Here is a 22,656-nt window from a genome sequence, read left to right as displayed (position 1 = left end):
TATACTTTATTTGTACTAAACTTAAACTTTTAAAAAACATGTCGAGATTGAAATAGTCAGTATTAGACTAGTGGATGTGCGATTTTATCTTGATATTGGTATGCACTAGTATCCATATATTTTGTTGTACCATTTCAACTTCATTAATGTTTTAAATAATTTTCACGTATGTATATTTATAATCTATTTTTTAGTTCTTTATGCATTTAAATATTTTTCAAATATATATTTTTATTTTTAATTTTAGTTTATTAATAAATTATATAGATTTTATATAAATAAATTATATATTATATGTAGATCTCAAATACATCCATATAAATATAATTATATTTAAATATAAATTTTAAAATTATTAATTAATATTTAATAACTTAATTTAACAATTATAATAAAATAAAAGTTGATTTAAAATATAAAATATTTGTACCAATTGATACAAGCCAGTATGCAGTAGTACAAATCGAAATTAGGGTGAGCAAAACTTGATTCAATTTTTAAAAAATCGAACAAATATGAATTTCGAGTTATTCGATCTTTTTCAACTCAACTCGAATAAGTAATTTAAGTTTCAAGTTTGAGTCAAGTTGAATTTTACAAGAATAACTCAAATAATAAATTGGTGTAAATACCCCTTTGGTCCCTGATAATTTTGCAAACGAGCAAGTTGATCTCTGTCTCATAAAAAATTATCAAAAAATTCAAAATATTTTTTAAAATTCAAAATATTTATAAATTTCAAAATTTTATATTTTTGAAAAATATAAAAAATTAATTTTTAAGTAATATATAGAGTAAGTTAAAATTTTCTAAAATAATAATTTTGGGCTTAAATAAATTAAATAATTATTCAAGTTTATCATAGTAAAGTATTTTATTTTCCTTTGAAAAAGTTTTCAACTATATATGGTTTCAATTTTGTGTGCTATATCATGAACTAGTGATAGTGTAACAATATTTTAATTTGACATGTTTAATTTTTTAATTTGACTCAGTAATTTCATTCGATTCAACTTGATTTAAATGTCATTTCACTAGATTTGATTCGAAAAAATTTTAAATCAAGTTAGAATGATAAAATATGACTCACCAACTCGAATTTATTTTTACCCGATTCAATTCGATTTTATCGCACGCTCATCCCTAACCGGAATTGATTGAAACGAGCCGAAACACATTGAAACGTTCAAAACAATAACAAAATTTTGAATGAAATAGAATATATATATTACTTGATACAGATTCAGAAGCAAAACGATATGTATCAGCCAATAACGATACGAGACTCACCATGAATTATTGTCGTGTGTGAATGCCATTTGTATTAAAAAATTTTAAATAATACAATAAAAAAATATGAAAACGGATTTTGCATTTGTTTGACTGGGGAAAGCATCTTTACTTTGTTATGATTCCCATGATTTGATGATACAAAATTCGGTTTGTGTGGCTAATGGTCACTTCCATAAACTCGATTCCATAAATAACTTTTTATCAATATATATTTTAAAATATTTATATAATATATAAATAAAATAATTATTTTATTGTTATTATTATTAGAGATAAAATTAAAATTATATAAAATTTTAAATAAATGTGCAATTTAAATTTATATATAAATTTTAAATAATTATATATTTAACAATTTTTATATAAAATAAGTAGTTTAGGTAAAAATTTCAATCAGCATATTCTAAATAATTTTTTAATAATAAAGCAGTTTTATTTAAATTTAATTATAATATATATAAATATTAAATAAAAATTATTTTTGAAAATAACACAAAATTCGGATCAGGGTCCGACCCGAACTGCGGCCCACTCTCAAAATTAAACCCTAAAATTTATGTAATTGGGTTTGGAGGGAAAACCCTCGAAAAGTTTAAAAAATTTCGGACAAATGTCCCGCAAATTAAGTCCAAATTCCACCAACCAACAAAAAAATTTATTTATTTATTTTTATTTACTTCCCATTTTAAATGTTTTCCTTTTCCCAACGAAGTAAAGCGACGGAAGAAGTGACACCATCTACGATGTCTCAGGGTGGCGGCGCCGGTGCCGGAGGAGGAGGTGCCGGTGGAGGGGGCATGGAGTTTGATCTGTCGGAAGAGATTCTGGCGGTGATACCGACGGATCCTTACGAGCAATTGGATCTGGCACGTAAGATAACGTCGATGGCTATCGCCTCGAGAGTATCGAAGATGGAAACGGAGATTGGGAGGATGAGAGCAAAGATTTTCGAAAAGGATCGTATGGTTTACGAATTGGAAGATAAAGTATCAAGATTGCAGCAAGCGAATCATGAGGCCGAGTCTCGATTAAAGCTTATTTTTGACGAAAATGTAATTTTTTTTCTTTTCTTAATTTCCTAAAATTTACTCTGATTTTTTTGTTTGTTTGTTTGTTTCTTTTATTTTCCTGAAAACGATTAGCTTCGTATTTTGTGCCTTTCTCCCGTTCCCTTTATTACTATTTATACTGTTTATCTCTTCGGAAAAAGAAAACAGAGTTTAGTAGAAATTCTGGTTATTTTAAGAGACTTTTTTATTTTTAATAAATTTGTTTCCGAATTTCTAATGTTGCTGACTATTTTTTGTGGGTATTTATTTACATATTTGGGGGTTTTATTCTTCATGATTTTGATAACTTTGTTTTGTTTTTCATTAAAGATGAAGCTTGCAAAGGAGCGTGATTCATTGGCAATGACTGTAAAGAAACTTAGCCGAGATGTATCTAAGGTGAGATTGAAATTCTAATAATATTTTCACTCAATTCACCTGTTCAAGTTTAGTTTTATTTATTTTCTGGAGATGAATTTATATGTTGAAGTTTTACTTATTATGGAAATATGGTGAGTGGATAACTTCATTAGGTTCATAGTATTTAATGGCTTTAACAACTTTGAGCTTCCAAATGGAGCTATAGTGAACAAGGAACAGAAAAAACAAAGGGGCTATAGTGAACCAAAGTACCTCTGATTAAGAAACAAATGCTGTTAAATTTGTTGGTTTGAATTGCTTCTAACAAAATAATTTGCTGATAAAGTAGCTTGAGCTTTTGTTTTGATCCAGATAAAAAAATTAATTTATAATAATTAAATAAAATTCATTTATAAATGAATTATCATGTTTGGGTTGCTGAATTCCTTAAAGCTTCAGACATGAAGCGTCCTGCCATTTTTGACGTTTTTCTGGTGTAATATACAAAACTATTTCTAGAAAAAGATTATTTCCTCTTTGGTATGTTCAACCTGATCTCGGCATGTTTAACCTTCTTTCTAGTAGCTATTCTCATTGCCAATTTGAATGCTTTCATGGACATCTCACTTTTGTAGAAGAAATCACATAGTATTTTCCTGCTTTTTAATATTTTCTTTTACATTCATGCTTGTTCATTATTCTCTTTATTTGTTTGTTTCTCCTTTTTTTTTTTTTTTTTCTCTTTTCTAATTTATACTTTCTGGCACATCGTCATATTACATTCATTTGTATTCTACCTTGAAATATGAAGTATAAGCATGATATTCTAATATTTGACAGTTGGAGACTTTTAAGCGGCAATTGATGCAATCGCTGAGTGATGATAATTCATCTGTAAGATCTCTGCATTTGTTTTTTTTTCCGAGTATATTTCATTATTTCTGTTGTTTATTATGAAATTTTGGTTTCTTTATCTGCCCTTATATTTTCAGTTTCTGTTGTTCAGTGCTTGAAGAAACCAATTTTGGTTAACCTTATTTCCAATCCTGTTTTAATAGCAGGCTGAAACTGTTGATATTGGGACCTGTGACCAGTCAGTCCCTAAAGCCTATCCGGACAAGGGTATCATTTAAGCTTCGCTTTTTGTTCTTTTTTGTTCTGTATTTGCCAACTTATTCATTTATAATATCTCACTTCAGAGGTTCAATGATAACCTATCTCCACCTTCTCCTTTTTTCCCTCTATCTGCTTCTATCTTGTTGCCAGTATTCTGATCAATGCTATATATGTTCCCACAGATGATGGGGCGAGTGGCTACATGTCGCTTCGTTCTTCCAATGGTTCGACGGACTTGGGAAGCTCAACTGATGAAGGTAAGTACAAATTTCTTTCCCGTTCTTTTGTTTTGTTTTGAGAACTTTTATGCCTACATATTTGAGGAGCTTATAAATCGGCACCAATGCTGGAAAGATATTCACACCCTTTATAAAATTGGAGATAAAAAACAAAACTGATAAATTGGCACATTTTTTAATGAGTAATGATTGAGTTACTGTAAATAACTGTTGTGACTTTTCATTTTAGACTGTTGATATTTAAATATTGTATTGACTTAACTTATTTTCAGGAAAGGAAAAAAAAACTTGAAAAACCTTTGGATTTAAACTTTAGGCTTGCTTTTAAGTTTCTAAAATGACATAAAAAATGAGTTAGTTTGATGGCTAGAAGTCGACAATGAACTAACTTTATCAATGCTTATTTTATATAACGCAAAAAGGAAGGCATTTAAATGTGTTGCATGAAAAGCTTTTTGCTGATAATTATGAGTTTTTAGTAACAATATGATATGTTTATCAAATAGTCATCATAACTTGAAGCATTTAACCAAACCTTGGCCAGAGAAATTAAAGCCTTTAAACATCTAATAAAATAATTGTTGTGGATTTATAAATTGACAACAAAATGTGGCTGTTTAAGTTATTCGACAATTTTGTGGAGTACTTTTGGGCAAACAATACTGTTGCAAGCCATTTCTTATGCTATTGTATGATTATACATCTATAGATGTTATAAGGCAAATAGCAATACCAATTCTCTTCCCACAAAGGTAAAAAAAAGGAGTTACTAGTTTGGAAAATCATCCAAAACATAAGAAAGCAAGATGTTCCTGAAAAGTATGAGTGAGTAGTGAACCTAATGTGTAGAGCTACCCTATGATCAATCTGGATAAATGGATTCCGATTTATCCAGTTAGGATCTGTTGTATGTTCAGGGCCTACATTTTTTAAAGTAAAATTTTTGGGGTCAAGTCATAATTTTGGTTGGTTATCACTAAACCTCCTAAAGTTGGATTCTGGAGACTGATCCTAGGACAGACGTGTCTGTTTCATCTCTTTCATTTATTAGAATTTACAACTGTGAATTTATTGTTTGATAAACTTGGTGTATTATGCGTTCTTTGAAAGAAGTTGACTGTTTGTTTTTAGTTTAATAAACAAAATAAATTTGGTTGCCAAGCCCAATATTTGGATTTTAGTGGAGTTTAGTAGTTTATCTTTGTCTGAAACTGAAGGCATTACAGTTACAAAGTTTCCATGCCAGAACAAACAAAATGTTTTGTATTATATAATTGTATAGTACATAACTTTTCCTCAAAAGACTTAGTCTGGGGTTAATCACTTAATCGTGGACTAGCTTAGGTTGAGGGGGTCTATCATCAGGGATGGGGGACATCCACAATGTAGAATGTTATATTGGGAAACAGTAACTACAAAAAATAATCTTGAGATTGGTGCACTCCTCAAGGAAGTATAAAAGCATCTATGATATGATTGTGGGATCTATATGATTGGTTCCTAAGTTCTTTTAAATTCTGAATACAATATTTCATGAATCTATATAGGTCAAGACATAGGTTTGTATGTTTTACTACTTTGGATGCATTCCTTCACTTGTTATAATGTACATTAACTAGTTACTGGGAATGTTCTGGGAAAGAATGCAACTCTTAAAAAGCTTTATCTTCATTTGGATTTTAAGCTTATATCTTCCTAACAGCTTCAAGATATGCTGGACAAAGATTTTCTATAACTCCATATATCACACCGCGGCTGACACCTACTGGAACTCCAAAAGTTATATCCACAAATGGGTCCCCTAGGGGTTATTCTACTGCTGGGTCTCCTCAGAGAACCTCTGCTGCAACCTCTCCTACCAAGTCTCAATCTGATGGGCGGACTTCGTTCTCCTCATGGTACCCATCAAGCCAGCAGTCATCTGCAGCTAACTCTCCTCCTCGTAGGGGCTCACTTCCAGGTTTTACAAGTGTTGTTATTCTGATAAATCCACTCCTTTTGTTTTTGTATGAAACTACCTTTACCTCTTTCCATCTGACCCAATTTTTCTTGTATGTTAAAATATGTTTAGCAAGGACCCCTCGAATTGATGGAAAGGAATTCTTTCGCCAGGCCAGGTAAATTCTATTCTTCTTTTACTCTTTCTGTGTATCTCTCCTTACGTTTATGGAGAGTGCATAGATTCATTGAAGGATGACTCCTTAAAGTTCGTGACTTCACAAGCTATTCTGAAATATTGTATTCCAGGAGTCGACTTTCCTATGAGCAATTTAGTGCTTTTTTGGCTAACATCAAGGAACTGAATGCTCAAAAGCAAACCCGAGTGGTAAGGAGTCGTTGCATTCATCAGACTCTACACCTGTTTGCCATCAAACTTTCTTGTGCTTACTGAACTATTTATATATTTTCTTTAGGAAACTTTGAGGAAGGCAGAAGAGATTTTTGGGACAGATAACAAAGATCTGTTCCTATCATTTCAGGGATTGCTAAATCGCAACATTCACTAGATCTTAAATTATCTCTTGTTGAGATAATTGTCCATTACTGGTATGTCTTGTTCTAGACACCCTCTGTGCAGTTTGTGTATTATTCGTAACATAGGCTATATGCTAACCTAGTGTCGGTCATAAGGTTCAGTACAACACTTCTCTTGAGGTGCACCATTTTAGCCTTGCCATAAGCTCAATAGATATATGAAGTTTTATTGCTTTGTGATTTTGGAAGCTATCACTTCTTTTTTAATTTGAATTAGGAAATGATCACAAATGACTGTCTCTACTTAAATATGTAGGTCTTGCTCTTTTTTCCCTGAATCTATAGAATGAAATCCCAGACAGGCAGAGCTGATCAAATGTTTTGAATGTTTCTAGCAATAAGTTCTCTGATGTCTAGGTCATGCCTAATAGATGCTCATTTTATAAGCAAGGCGAACTTGCATATCAAACAATTCGTCGAAATCCAACATTATCATTCGGTAGAAATGTTGATTTTTTATATGATTATAGGAATTGAGCAGGATAGAAGTGAACCATATGGTCAACACTTAGCAAATGAGCTTTGGTTTAAGTTTGTTTTTATACTTCTATTGAGCTAAGCTAAATTTGTTTGAAACTACTTGAATTCAAAGAGTATATACACCCATGTCTCACACATTTCAGTATTCAAAACTCTCTTCTAGTCATATAGGAAACATAAGCATCCTTGCTTTCCGTATCATCTATATTCGATATCGATGCTTAGAAGGAAAAAAAGGAAACGAAGAGTTGAGAAAGATGAGTGATTTAGGTTATATTGTAGAATTTGGTGTAGGGAATTGATGAAGTTGGTTCAACACTATTTGGCAGGTTGCTTGGATCTAGTTGATGGATTTGTCCAAACATCAAAAGAGCTGCCATAATGTAATATTAGATGAAAGACGAAAGCATCAGGTTCTTTTTCTTTTTCAAGCAAATTAATGTGGTTTTGGGCTTTGAGACTATATAGCTCCCCCCCATTCAAGCAGGGATTTTTGTGTAAATAAATCACTCTGCTTTTGCCTACTCTTTATGTCCCTTTTTCTTTTGTTTAAATTGCCATTACAAGGTTATTAGTTTTGTATATTTTTTGGTAACTTCTTATATGATTAATATTTCTTTGATTTGATCACATAGATTATATATATACCAATGTAGTTAGTGCCGTCGTTTGTCTTGGTATTGGTACGTATCGGCATTGGCATGTTTTGGTGTACCGTTTTGGGTTTATTGATGTTTTTAAATATTTTCTCATATATACATATTTATAGTCTAAAATTTAATTTCTTGATAAATTATATATACATTTAAATAATTCACATAAATATTTATATTCTAAGTTTTAGTTTCTTCATAAATTATATGTTATTTTGGTTAAAAATTAATTATACAATATATATACATGCAAATATATCTTAATTATATCCATATAAATATATTTATATGTTAATGTATGTTTTAAAATTAAAATGTAATTATGGTAAAATTAAAATGGTTTTGTAAAAAATTAGAAATTAGTTTAAAATGTCCAAATTTTGAATGTGTCAATTGGTACTGATTGGTACACACTGGTATTGATTGAAATGAGTTGAATACACAAATTGAAACTTATTAAAATCTTGATTGAAATAAAATATAAATTACTTGGCATTGATGTAAATTTGGAAAATTACGTCCTAACCGTGATGTATATATTTCACAAAACAAAGAGTTAATTTAATAAATATGTGAGTTTAGCATTATATTTTTATGCGAGCTTAAAATTACTAATTTCTTTTGAGAGAAGAAATTTATTGATGAGAAAGTCACAAAACACAAGCAAACACAAGGAGGAGACAAATTACTAAACTTGAGCCAATAGGCTCACCCTATAAACCCCAATCTATTGTCAGTAATCCTCATTTATATCAACATATGGTATAATTGCAACACTCTTTAAAAAAAGATGCAAGGAAAAAAAACATCCCATTTCATATGGTTTGTGTATAAGAAAGTTGCTCATACAAGTAAGTGGGTTGTTTTGTTGGCACACCGACTAGTCCAAAAAAAAAGGACAGAAGCTTAAACTAATCTTTCAGCACTAAACAATCATGTAACAATACACCTAGCCCAGATGCATCAATTATTGGCGGAGTCCAAGCAGTCATAACAGCCAAACAATTAGACTATAGGTGATCATGGATCGGGTCAGGTCCATACAAAATTTTAGGCCCATTTTTTGGGCATGGGCCCAGCCCGGCTCGAAATATAGGCCTAAAAATTTGTCCAAGCCTAACCCAAAAAAATTGCTAAGCTCGAGCTCGGCCCGTCCCGACCCATATTTGATTAAAAATAAAAAATATATATTTAATATATAATTCAAATTAAAAGTCCAAAAAATATATATTTAATAAAAAGTATATTTTATTAAAAATAAAAATAAAAAAAATTAATATATAATTCGAGCCAGGCTGGGCCAAAAAAGTCTTAGTCGAGGCCCGGACTGTTTTCTAAACCGGCCTCGTTTTTTGTCGAAACCCATATTTCGGGCCTTATTTTTACCTGAACCCTCTTATTTTTCGGGCGGGTCGGGCAGCCCAACCCATGATCACCTCTAAATTAGACCCAATGACCACATTATCGAAAAGTAGAGCCTTAATAATATATAATGTGATCATAAATTAAACCCTTAATTGAAGGCCAAATTAGCCATATATGCCAAAATAAGTTTGTTAATTGACTAAATAGGTCTTTTTTTTTTTGAAAATGTAAGGAAACCGATCATTTTTGGAGAGAGTATGTGAAAGCTCGACCGATTGGGTGAGCTTTCTACTGACATGTCAGGGAAAGTGCGCAAAGTTGAAAACGTTTTTTGAAAATTTCAATGAAAACGCATCCAGCTTGGCACATTTTCCCTGACATATCAGCAGAAAAGCTCGCCTAGCTAGACAAGCTTTCTTGCCACTTCTGGAGAAAGCGAGTCCAGCTGGTCGTGCTTTTATACACTCTCTCCAAAAATGACTTATTTCCTTAAATTTTCAAAAAATCGACCTTTATGACCAATTAAATCAAATTTTTATCATTTTTGGAGGTACCAAAGTGTAATTTTACCATTAGTAATTGAAAATTTTATAAACTATAAAGGGGCCTAAATGGAAAATTTTTTTAGGGGGGCCGAAGCCCTTACCAGCCCTTTGGCTCCACCTCTGGTGCCACGTGTCATAATTCAATTGGCTAATGTGTCACAATAGTAATCCATTAATGGATTAATAGAATTTTTAACGACATTAACAAGTTCAAACAATAACATTAATTAGAGTGACTAAATTGAGAAAAAAATTAGCTAGAGTGACCAAAATAGGACAAACCTATTTTATAGTGACCATGGGTGTAATTTAACCTTATGCTTTTGTCGAAACCATTTTTTTTTTATTTTGAAAAAACGTGGATCATCTTTAAGATGAAAATGGAGTCGCCACCAATCATTTTTCAAGGTGTGATCGGGTCACCTTAAGATTTTAATAAAACATATTGATTTATTAAAATAACGATTTTGGTCTTCAAATTTTGAGAAAATAGGTTCGGGAGTCGGTTATGCACGAGGAAGGGTTAGCACCCTCGCAAAGCCCAAAAATTGGTACCGAATTGATTGTTTAATGTCTTAGTGTTGAAAATTTGAAAAGATTTTAAAATACGATCATTTGAAAAGAAAACTTCAATAAACGAATTGGATGATAAGACCTATTCATTTCAAAGAAATAAATTGTCACACTCAGTGAGTTAGGGTGCAACAATTTAATCTTCGAAATTAAGTACTTATCTTTTAAATTTTAAAACTCATGCATTTTGAGAAGGATATTTAGTTATTTGGGTCAAACAAAAAATTAGAACCCAGTAAGTTAGGGTTAAATTTCTCAAAATTCTTAAACACCAAACATTGCCTTTATCTCAAAAATCCTTAATTCTAGGCAGCAAAATGTCGGATCCAATGAGTTAGGGTCCAACATTTTAAAATCCCAAAAAAAAAACTTTATTTAGAATTTGTATGATTTTTTTTTACAAAATAAGTACTTGGCTATTTAAATTCATAAAAAAGAATTGAAGCCTAGTGAGTTAGGGCACAATCCTCTCGAGAATTGTGAACAGCGAGTATTTTTAAAAATTTACGGAATAGAATGATTTTAGTTCTTTAATGAAACACAATTTTTAGAACAAATGTAGCGTGATGAATAGTAATGTGTAAAGTAAGAGATAATTGGTAATCCGAACACACACTAAGAAATAATGACCAAGCAATAGATGAATGTTAACAAAAATAGCAACAATAATTTTAATCCTATTTTGTAACTATAGATATTAACAATTAAACATCAAATGAATTAATAATCAATTTTAAAATATATACTAAAAAAACAATGGCGAAAAGAGAAATCACAATCAATAAATTATACATACCAAAGTTTTAAAATGAACAATATATATATATATATATATATATATATATATATATATATATATATAAATATGAAATGGACTGAAAATAGAGTTTAAAATTAACACTACATAGAATAATAGTATTTAGATGAATTTTGTAATAAATATTATGCAAGAAAAAATTAAAATATATGCAATAACATACCTGTGTTAATTTAAAATAAGTAACACATAATTGGATTAAAATTAATGTGTGATAATGACTTAAAACAATAGCATATAGTAAAATAATATATATATGTACGTATATTTATAATAACAATACATAATGAAGATTAAGCAATAATACACAATAAATTTTAAAACAAATGTATAATAAATCCAAAGTGGTAATATAATTTTATTTATAATATGAAATAATACTACATAAAAACACGTAATGAAACTAATTATTAATATATGATAATAATTCAAAACTTAAAGTAATAATATAAATAAGAAAATAATAATATGTGTACATAGGTAAATAAACATATAAAATAATACAAATAATAATACTAATAGTTATAGTAACATTAATAATAATAACAATAATAATAAAAATAGTTAAGTAATTAAAAAACGTAAAAGGGACTAAATCGAAAGTTAAAACCAAATTTAAGGGAAAGAAAATGAAATTAGAAATGTCCAAGGGTCGTATTAAAATATGCGCGAAGAAACCAGGACCAAAATAGAAAATATTCTAGCTCATTCTATGCGTAGCGTTTTGATTGGGGACTAAAAGGAAACAAATCCGAAGTAACATGGGGAAAATTTAAAAACAAAAATGATGAATTTGAAATAATGGAATAAATGGAGGGATTAAAAGCGTAAATATCCCGGTCAACACCAAACCGCGCGGATCTATTCTCATCTGGGTCGGGTCATCGGGTATGGCTGAATTCGGTGTCGTTTTGAGGCCACCCTAGCAGGCCTTTAAACGACGCCGTTGTAAGATCTGTATAAAACCAACTTAAACTGGTTTTTTTCATTTTCAAATGGGCAAAAACCCTAGCCGCAACAGACCGCCCTAAGGCCCTCCGGCCTCGTTAGACTCCGATTGCGACGGAGCAAGCGACGCCTCAGCCACCAGGTAAGTTTCTCGACCTCGACTCTTCCTTTTTCTTTTTTTTTTATACACGATTGATAATAAAAAAAAAGAAAAGAAAAAAAGAAACGCAGAGAGAAAAAGAATTAAATGAAAAAAAAGAACACCTTCTTTCAAAAATGTTTGATTTTTTTCGTATTGATGCCTCTTCAGTGTTTTACATCCCTTTTTCTATCCCCCCTTTACAACCTTTGATGTCCGGCTTTATATTGCCAAAATAGAGTGGAAAGAAAAGAAAAAAATTCGAAAACTTTTTTACATTTTTCTTAGTTTTTCTGCTATTTTCTATTATTCGCTTATTGCCCTTCTGTTATTGCTTGTTTTATCTGTTTTGTTGCATTTGTTGCATTGCAAGTACAGGCATACGGAGGAGGAGTGCACGCGCACAGAGGCGCAGCACGCGCGGGGAGACCCGGGGCTCGACTGCGGCGCTGCTGGATGCTGTTGCTGCTAAGGTTTCGGTCAAGGCTGGTTTAGGCTAGTTGGGCTAGGGTGTTGGGCTTAGGCTAATTGGGTTTAGTTTATTGGGCCGTGTTGATTTTGCTGTAATCTGGACATTGACTTTAATTATGTAAATGGACTTTGAACTTGGTTTTATTTTTATTGGGTTTTAATCGGACCTGGGTAAGATGGGCTATTACAGCTTTTATACGTGTCTAAAATTACTATTTTTTTAGAGAAGAAATTTATTAATGAGAAAATAAAAAAGCAAAAGTGAACACAAAGAGGAGACGGACTACTAAACCCGAGCCAACAGGCTCACCCCATACACCCAAGTTTACCGTCCGCAATTTGCATTCGTATCAACATAAGACTTAATTTCAACATTCTTCAAGAAAGATGCAAGGGAAAGAAACATCCTATTATATGTGGTTTGCATATAACAAAACCGCTCATGCAAGCGAGTGGGCCGCTTTGTCTGCACACCAAGCGAGTTGACAGACGTAAAAATTAATTTTTTAACATCAAACAATCATGTAGCAACACACCTAGCTCAGATGCATCAATTATACATGCGTTTTTTCTATCAAACTACATACCTATAGTAGCCCAAGACATATACAGCTTTCGACCAACATGGTCCAACTTCCGATAGTATGCATGCCTCCAAGACCTGATGAAAAACAAGGGAGCCACTACACCCCAAAATCCCATTACGAAGCCGAGAACTATGCTGACATAAAGCCAATTCACTTTACTTCCTTCCCTGCTACTTCCATTATTTGCAACGTCAATTGGCATGCCTTTTGAGGTGCAGTTCTTAGTGAGAGGAGGTCCGCAAAGATGATTACCGAAGTAAGATAAGTTTTCAAAGCTTTGAAGCTGAGTGCTTGTTGGGATTTGTCCTGTCAAGTTGTTGTAGGACACATTGAAGTGATTCAAGAAATTCAACTTGGAGAAACTTAGAGGGATTTCACCATTTAGTCGATTCATGGATAAATCAAGAGATTCCATTAACTCCATGCTGCCAATGCTGTCTGGTATATTTCCTGTTAGGAGATTCCCTGAAAAATTTAAAGACAATAGTCCAACGAGACTACCAATTTCTTTTGGGATCTCTCCTGTGAGACTGTTAGCTGAAAGGTCTATGCTCGTAACAAGTCCTAGTGTGCTACCATATTCATCCTCTCGTCCTTTCAACACCAATAATGCGTTCAAATAAAATGGGTCAGCATTTACAAGCGCCACAGAAAGAAAATTATTGGTTTTGTTTGTTGTGGCTATTGCAGTTAAATTATTAAAACATTTTGGAATAACTCCAGAAATGTTGTTGTGGGCAAGGTCCAAGTTTTGAAGAAATTGAAGATCACAAATTTTATGAGGAATATGTCCATCAAAGTTATTTGATCGAAGGCTTAGAATCACAAGGTTTGAGAGCTTATCACCAATCCATGCTGGTACACTTCCACTGAAATGATTTTCACTAACATCAAACATAATGAAATGTGGAGAATTTTGCAATGTGGATGGCAATTCTCCAAACATTGTATTGTTTCGAAGGTTTAGCATTGTAAGATTTAGATGCCATAAAGAAGGTGGGATTTTGCCGGTCAAATTGTTGCTTCCCAAATTTAAAAGGAACAAATACTGCCAATGATTCCAACAATCTGGAATATCTCCTGAGATAAGATTTTTATCAATGTAAAGAACTTCCATGTGTTTCCCACTTGATGAATTACAAACTAATTCAAAAAGAGATCCCGAAAATGAATTGTTTGATAAAAATAGAAATTCTAAAATTGGGAATACTGTTGGCAATGGGCCTATGAATCGGTTTGAACTCAAATCAACACAGTAGCTCACATTTAAATATGAAATCTCTCCTCTAAGTTGATTCGAGGAAAGGTTTAAAGAGTTAAATTGAGTGGGAAGGTTCAAAAACCAAGTGGGCATGACATCTGAAATTCCTGCATTGGAGATATCCAAATAAGACAATTTCTTTTGGAATTTTAACCACTGGGGAAACTTTGGGCCAAGATGCCAGTGACCCAATTCGATCCAGTCACATTGAAATGGGGGAATCCAGCTTGAGTTTGGTTCAAATCTAAGCCGATTGTGTGATGCCTTCAGAGTTGTCAATCTCGTGAGATTAGAAAAATAGGTTTCTGATACAACTCCTTCTAATAGATTATACCCACAATCCAGAATTTCCAAACTTTCTAGTCGTCCAAAAGATAGAGGAAAAGTACCATTTAATTGATTTTCTGAAACATCAAATACCTCCAAAGATGATAACTGCCCTATAGACAAGGGAATTTGGCCGTTTAACTGATTTTTTGAAACAGCAAACAACTTCAAAGATGATAACTCCCCTATAGACAATGGAACTTGACCATTTAATTGATTTTCTGAAACATGAAACTCCTCCAAAGATGACAACTGCCCTATAGACAAGGGAATTTGGCCATTTAATTGATTTCTTGAAACATCAAACAACTTCAGAGATGATAACTCCCCTATAGACAATGGAATTTGACCATTTAATTGATTTTCTGAAAGATCAAGCTGAGTAAGAGAGCTCAAGTTTCCAATGGAACTTGAGATTGTTCCTTGTAACTGGGTCTCCCTAAGACTAAGGAACTGAAGACGGTTTAAACTATACAAGGAATTGGGTATGGATGAATTGAGATGATTCCAACTAAGATCAAGAACTTCAAGAAACGAGATGTTCCCAAAGTAATCTGGAATTGGGCCTTCCAAAGAATTGCCACTAAGATCAATGGACACAAGACCATGAAGACTAAATATCCACTTAGGTACTGAAGAAAAGCGGTTCCGAAAAAGATCAAGAACAACCAGTGATTTTGAAGAATTAATACTGTTGAAAGATGGATCATCTTCTAAACCACAACCTGACAAGTGCAACACTAACAAAGTAGGATGTTTGAATGTTACCTGTATCCAGTCTTTTGCTTTAGAAAGATTCGCATAGCTCAAATCAAGGTACTGCAAGGAAGAAAGCCCAGAAACCCATTGAAGACTTTTTGGTTCGAGATCATTACCTCGAAGATCAAGATACTGCAGCTTTGAGAGATTCCCAAGTTTATGAGGAATTGCTCCCTGAAATAGTGCACCAGAGAGGTTAAGATATGTTAAACTCTCCAGCAAACCGAAAAATTTCGGGATATGTATGCTGTTAAAATCGTTATAGCTCAAGTCCAGGGAACTGAGATGCTTCAACTCCAGCAGTGAAGGATTTATTTTGCCTCCTAGCCGGGAATTGTAGTAAGCTTCCATTTCAGCATTTGTTGCAAAGCCATCAGGCTCTGAAAGAGGAGCGGCCAAGTGCAGTTTGTTGACGTGGCCTGTGGAGTTATGGCAGACGACACCAGTCCATTCACAGCAATCCCCACCTTCAACCCATGACGATAGCCTGTTTGAAGGATCAATAAGATGATGCTTGAATTTCAAAAGAGCTTCTCTCTCACTCTGAATGCAAAGTAGGTTGGAATTGGCATGACAAATGGTAAAACAGACAGCGGGAATGAGAAGAAGAATAGGGAAAAAGGAAATAGGAAGAGGAGTAGTCATGGTTGCAATTGCCATGGCTCACAACTCCAAATATATAGAGTAAGCTTTAGCTAAAACACAAAAATGCATGAAGCGCAAGGAAGTTTCTTCCAACAAAATGCATTAAAATGGAAATTTAATTATCCACAAAATGTTAAAAAGTAGAGCCAAACAAAAGTGTATGAAGAAAGTCCACTCCCACATTCTTTAAGACTTTTTAGGTCTTAAAAGCTAAAGGAGAAAAAAAGAATATAGACTTGAAAACCCGAGCCAAACAGAAGTCTACGAAGAAAGCCTCACTCCCAAATTCTTTAAGACTTTTTAGGTCTTAAAAGCTAAAGGAGAAAAAAAGAAAGAAAAGGTAATGGAAAAGACGGAATTTGAAGAAGAAAAGCAAAATGTCGATATTTTATAGAAATACTACTTCAACTTTGATTGAAAATAAATCAATTTATCTTTTATTCTACTTTATTTAACTCATAAACTTTTATATATAAGTTTCCAAGAAAGGAAGAGGAAAAAGAGAAGGAAAAGAAAATGGAAAGCACGAAATTTGAGTAAGAAAAGCAAAAGTTTGATAAGGAATAGTACTTCAACTTCTATTGAAAATAAATCAATATATCAACCAAACATAATGTTTAGAAGCAGGTCAACTTAACCAAGTCTACGGAGTAAGATATTTTTCAGGGTAAATTACACTAAGGTCACACTAAAATACGGTTTGTCCTATTTTGGTCACTCTAATTTTTTTCTCAAATTTAGTTATTTTCATTAAAATAATTATTCAAACTAATCACTCGAGTTAATCAATTTGTCCCGTTAAAATATAAACGTAGTTTTTAATCCACAATACAACAAGCGAATCACATTCTATACTCCCTGTCGAAACCATTTTTTGAAAACAAAATAGAGTTGACTTTTATTTTGAAAATTAAAAAAGGTAGTCACTACCAACATTTTTGAGGTGTGATCGATCACCTTGCAATTCAATTGTTTTGATAAAATGTTTTGATTTTATTAAAATAATAATTTTGGTTTACGAAATTCAAGAAAAAACGGGTTCAGGCGTCAGTTACATGTGAGGAAGGATTAGCACCCTCGTCATTCCCAAAATTGGTACTTAATCAATTAATTAATGTCTTAATGTCGAAAAATTAAAAATTTGGAAAGAAATTTAAAAATATGATCCTTTTAAAATCACTTAAAAATTTAAGGAAGGGTGCTCTTCTCGTTAATCGAGAAAAAGAATTATATCCCGTAAGTTAGGACACAATATCTGAAATTCCGAAATGAGAATAAACATCAAAAGATTTATTTATTTTTAGAAATTTTGATCATCTCGGTTTCGAAAAAGAAATCATATCCCGTAAGTTGGAACACGGTCCTTTTCTGATTCCCGAGATAATTTTAAGAAAACGTGTTTTTTATTTTAAAAAAGGTTCGTATAATTGAAATTATCAAAAAATCGAGACCCCGTAAGTTAAGGTATAATCTTTTCGAAAATCCCAAACACCGAATGTTATGCTATCTTAGAAGCTTTTGGATAAAATGATTTCAAAACTTAAACCATATTAAACGTAACTTTTTGAGCGAATAAAGTGCGATGGAATAATAATGTACAATGCAAAGCGATAATTTGTAAACCAAAATGTACTGTAATGAACCACAAATAATCAATAAATACAAATAAGTAATACAATACACAAGAGCAATAATCTCACATCGCATATTATGTAAATACCAACCTTAATATTTGAAAGCTAATTAATTAAAAAACAAGCCGATTAACACAAGCACAAACAAAATATACTAGTTTTAAAATAACTAAAGAAACGAATAGCGTGAAAGAAAGGCAATTATAATCAATAAATTGTATATATAAAAATTTTAAAATAAATAATATATATAAGAAAGTTTGAAATAGATTAAAATGAAGATAAAAATAAATACCATGTGAAATGATAATATCTAAATGAATTTTAAAATAAATATTGTATAAAAGAAAATCAAAATAATATACATACATATTTATCTAATAAGTAATATATGGAATGAAAAACTCAATATATATAATAATATATACATAACGATATAGGTAAAAAGTTGAAATAAGTAAAATATAATAAAATAAGTTTTTAAAAGAAATAAATTATATATAAATAAAAATAAATAAAAATAATAATATGAAATCAATAATATATATAAAATGAAAAATTTAATATAAACTATGTATGTATATATAAAATAGTATTATATGAGAGTTATTATTATATAAATTTTAAAACATAGCAATATATATAAAGAGGATTTTATAATTGAAATAAAGCGTTAAAGAATAAATACAAATTATATTGAATTTACAACAAGAATGCATAAAATAATACATGATAAATTTAAATAATCATAGATGATAAGTTCAAAATAATAATACATGATAAAATTAAAAAATGTTAATGATAAATTTAAAATAATAATATATTATAAATTAAAATAATATTGATGATAAAAAATATATTAAGCTTAAACATAAAAATAATGTTAGATTTAAAATTAAATATATATTTTAAATGAATTTTAAACAAAATAAAAGTCGAGTACATTAAATTAAACAAGTACGAATTAAATTGTATTTAATTGAAAATTCAAAAGGGAAAAAAGTAAATAAAATAAAATTGAAGGCCAAAAAGGGAACGCGCGAATAACATGGGGACTAAATAGAAAAATATCCCCAGCCCTAAAACGCAGCGTTTCATCATGGACCAAAATGAAACTAATAGGAAATCATGCGGCCACAATTAAAGAAATAAAATGGGCTAGATTGCCACAGCGCAAAAGAGAAGGGGCCTGGCATGCGAATATCTCCTTCACGACAGAAACACGCGGATCCTGAGGGTGGACGGGTCAGATCTCGGGTCGTAGGCCTTATACAACATCGTTTTGAGTCTAGCAGGCCTCAAATGACGTCGTTTCACAGAAGTTATAAACCCCCCCCCAAAAAAACTAAAAACACTTATTTGCTATTTCAAAATAGAAAAGAAAAAAAAACCAGAGAAAAACCTAAGGTTTTCGCCCTTTTCCAATCTGCCGTTCTTTGCCCCCAACTCCAATTAGATCAGAGGAGGACGTGAGCTTCAACGGCCCAGTCACCAGGGTAAGATCCCTCGCCTCTTTACTTTTTTTTTTTACACACAATGAATAAACCACAGAAAAGAAAAGTAATGAAAGGAAAAAGATCTTAAGCCACCTTTAGTAAATTCTAATTTGCTTCTTAGATTTCTTTTGAAATTTTCTAATTTCCCTTGTAGGCCCAATTTTGACCCGGGGCCCAATTACAAAGCCAATACCCAACTACCCAGACCCAAACCTAAGCCCAAAACCCGAATGGCCCAAATCTAAAAAAAGAAAAAAGAAAAAAGAAAAAACCTAGCAAAAGAACCCTAGGCACCGCACCTAGGGTCTTCTGACCCTTGGTCTTTTGTCATCGTCGCACCTAGCCTCTGCCGAAGTCGGCCACTTGCTCTGCCACTGCCACTTTCACCGCCACGATCACATCAGTCCTCATTTGCTCCACCTGCAAACATGCAACATTAAGAAGCAAAAATAGAGTAAAAAAATAGAAACAAAAGCTTGTAAAAGGTTATATAAAACTATTCGAATCACTGTAAGTAGGGTTCGGCCCTTTTGAAAAAAAGAAGAAAGGAAAAGGTTATTTTTTGGGTGTTCGAATCTTTTTTTTTGTTTTTTTACTTTATATACTACAAAAAAAAAAACAAAAACAAAGAAAGGCCTTACCTGTGCCGCGCCGGAAAAGGGGGAACCGAACAGATTCCTCCTTTTTCCTTCGGGTTTGGCCTATTTTTTAACGAACCCAACCTCGAATCTGGGTTCCAAGGAATGATCGGCTTCAAACGGGGCTAGAAAGACTCGGTCTTGCACATCCGGTCGCCGCCTACGGTGTAGGTGCGCTGGAGCCATTGGTCGGAGTATGGGCAAAGGGAGAGAGGGGCCGAGAGAGAAAATGGGAGGCTTTTAAATTTGTTTAAAAGGGGATGGTAGAAATGATTTTTTTTAAATTTTTTTTTGGTTTAAATAGAGGTACAAAATGACGCAGTATTGGGCTAGGGTTAACAAACGCCAAAACAGCGTCGTTTAGCTCCTGACCCGCGACCTGACCCGTCCGACCGGGAGGATCCGCGTGTTTTTGGTTAATGGGATATTTGCGCCCTTGATCCCTCCGTGCTTTAGCCCTATTCCAATGTTGTCCTCTTGGCTTTTTAAATTTTCCCATGGAGTTTTATTTTAATTTCATTTTAGTCCTTATGTCATTTTCTTTAAATATTTTTGCATTCTTTTTATTTTATTTTTTTTATTTTTACTTTTTTATTATATTTATCTATTTTTTTGTGTTTTACCCTAAAATTCCATTTTATTTCAAAATTGACCTTTTTATTTTTATTACTATTATTATCCTTATTGTAATAAGGCCCAATCGGCCTGGGTCCAAATTAAACAAAAAGGGCATGGCAGACCCAACAAATAAGTGGCCCAATCGACCCAAAACTGTTCTTGGCTCAGAACACAAAAAAAAAACAAAAGGAACCCTAGCCCTAAGGAGCGCCGCAGCAAGCCTTCAAGCGCGCCCAGCAGCCCCGCGTCGCGCTCCCCGCCTCCAGCAGATTCCAAGGGCCGTACGTCTCGGGGCCAACTTTCTCCCCACGCACGTCATTCGCGCGCACAACACCTGCAACAAAACAGATTCAAAGAGTCTCGAAATAAAAAATAACAAAGAAAACAATTTGTTTTTAATTTATTCTCTTTCTTTTGGCCTATAAAAGGCCTATCAAAATCTGTAAAGGGGACGGATATTACGGACGGAGTGATAGACAAAGAAATCAAAAGCAAAAACAGAGAATACAAATTTATTTTTTTAAAGGTGAATCGAGTTTTGTAGTTTTTATTTTATTTTAATTTTTTTATCTTTTTTTTTGCGTTTTTAAAAAAAAGGAAAATCAAGGAAAAGGGAGAAGGATTTTACCCCATTCACCGAGGACGCCAGACCGGTGGCCATCTCCGTCGTGATCGGCGCGCCGGCGTGGGCTGAGGAGTAGTGCGAGGAAGCTAGGGATAAAACCCTAGCAGAGCACCTGTTGAGTTTTTTTATTTTTTTTCCTCATTCGGTTCTAAATGATTTTGAAAAGGAGGAAAATTGTTTTAATTAACAATCAAAACGGTGCCGTTTCGTCCAGGGCCTGACCCGCGCGGTGACCCAACCCGAAGGGGAGGATTCGCGCGCTCTGACGTCACATGGGCTATTTGCGAAATTGGCCCCTCCTGTTTGCAGCGCATTTCAATTAAATTTGTTTTGTTTTTATTAGAAATTGGGCCGCGCATTTTATTTTTATTTCAATTTAGCCCACTGCTGCGCAGCGTTTCTGGAGGGAGGGAATAATTTCCCTTTTAGTCCCCCATAATTGCGCGCGTGTTCAAGTGGCCCCTTTCTTTTAAAATTTTATTCAAAATTCCCCCCAATTTACGTTTTTAAGTTCAATTTAACTCATTTTAGCTATTTTTCTTATTTTTTATTTTTAAATATTTATTATTGTTATATTATTTGTTATTATGATTATTATCATTATTTCTATATTCTTATACGCATGGTATTTACATAATTTGTATATATATGCATTTTTTTCATGTAGTACATACGCATATTTTTATATGAAATATATACATTTTTTATATGTATTTTTTTCAAACTTTTGAATACTTGCATATCTTTTATACATCTGTTTTATATATTTTAAAAAAAAACTTTTATGTGTTTTGTATTTTATGTATATACTTATACATTTTTTTATTTTGTAAATATATACACATATATATTTTTATCTTTATTTTATTTTCATAATTTTCATATACATATATACATATACATGCATTTTTTTGGGGCTTGATGTATTTCGTTCCTTCTTTTTGTTTGTAAATTTACTTGTATATTGTATTTGTATATATTTGTAAATATTTATCCATTCATGTTTGAAATTAGGTACTGTTCCATGTTTTACCTTAACCCTTTTCAAAGATCTATTTTAAAAATATATTTTGATTTTCTCAAGGAATTTAAGTCATCCTGTTTTATAATTTTAAATATTTGGTATTCATAATTCTAGTGAAAGATCGTGTCCTAACTTATTGGATCACAATTATTTTTCAATGAATTTAGGAAGCCAAGTATATGTTTTGCAACAAATTCACAAATTTTAAATAAAAGCTTATTCTCGGGAATTCAGAATGTTGGGTCCTAACTTACTGGTCATGACATTTTCTTCTCGAAATAAGAATTTTCAAAAACAAAAGGCAATATTCGAGTATTTTGAAGATTTAAAAACATTGTGTCCTAACTTACTGGGTGTGGTGTTTTATTTCTTTGAAATAAGAATTGTCTTATTATTTTAATCCATTCATGAAATAAAAAGTTTCCTTTTAAAATCATTTCAAATTTTCGACACTAAGGC

The 22,656-nt window shown here is 32.2% G+C and overlaps 2 protein-coding genes across 4 annotated transcripts; one reads left to right on the top strand and one right to left on the bottom strand.

The window, feature by feature from the left end:
* Positions 1–1,920: 1,920 nt before the first annotated feature.
* Positions 1,921–7,702, top strand: LOC105761390 (uncharacterized protein At4g15545). Of its 3 annotated transcripts, none has more exons than XM_052624494.1 (10): positions 1,921–2,345; positions 2,673–2,741; positions 3,543–3,596; positions 3,761–3,824; positions 4,001–4,075; positions 5,760–5,999; positions 6,129–6,174; positions 6,305–6,383; positions 6,472–6,604; positions 7,402–7,702. In XM_052624494.1, the coding sequence occupies exons 1-9, from the start codon at positions 1,983–1,985 to the stop codon at positions 6,562–6,564; spliced, it is 1,083 nt and encodes a 360-aa protein (XP_052480454.1). In that variant the 5' UTR covers positions 1,921–1,982; the 3' UTR covers positions 6,565–6,604; positions 7,402–7,702. The 3 variants fall into 3 exon arrangements, with proteins under 3 accessions (XP_052480454.1, XP_012434642.1, XP_012434644.1); XM_012579188.2 differs by having other exon boundaries at positions 5,760–6,017; XM_012579190.2 differs by having other exon boundaries at positions 1,971–2,345; positions 3,764–3,824; positions 5,760–6,017.
* A 4,734-nt stretch (positions 7,703–12,436) lies between these two features.
* Positions 12,437–16,465, bottom strand: LOC105761382 (receptor-like protein EIX2). Its single transcript, XM_052623067.1, has one exon. The coding sequence runs from the start codon at positions 16,175–16,177 to the stop codon at positions 13,163–13,165; it is 3,015 nt and encodes a 1,004-aa protein (XP_052479027.1). The 5' UTR covers positions 16,178–16,465; the 3' UTR covers positions 12,437–13,162.
* Positions 16,466–22,656: the final 6,191 nt, after the last annotated feature.

Source organism: Gossypium raimondii, chromosome 11, assembly GCF_025698545.1.
Source record: "Gossypium raimondii isolate GPD5lz chromosome 11, ASM2569854v1, whole genome shotgun sequence".
Lineage (NCBI taxonomy): Eukaryota > Viridiplantae > Streptophyta > Magnoliopsida > Malvales > Malvaceae > Gossypium > Gossypium raimondii.
The sequence above is the reverse complement of the archived record's forward strand: the minus strand, read 5'-3'. Positions and strand labels throughout refer to the sequence as shown.

Excerpts from the sequence above, each read along its gene's own strand:
- LOC105761390 (XM_012579188.2), top strand. The coding sequence starts at position 1,983 with ATGTTTTCCTTTTCCCAACGAAGTAAAGCGACGGAAGAAGTGACACCA. Across the intron at positions 2,346-2,672 it reads AGCTTATTTTTGACGAAAAT|ATGAAGCTTGCAAAGGAGCG; the intron begins GTAATTTTTTTT and ends TTTTCATTAAAG. Across the intron at positions 6,175-6,304 it reads GAATTCTTTCGCCAGGCCAG|GAGTCGACTTTCCTATGAGC; the intron begins GTAAATTCTATT and ends ATTGTATTCCAG.
- LOC105761382 (XM_052623067.1), bottom strand. The coding sequence starts at position 16,177 with ATGGCAATTGCAACCATGACTACTCCTCTTCCTATTTCCTTTTTCCCT.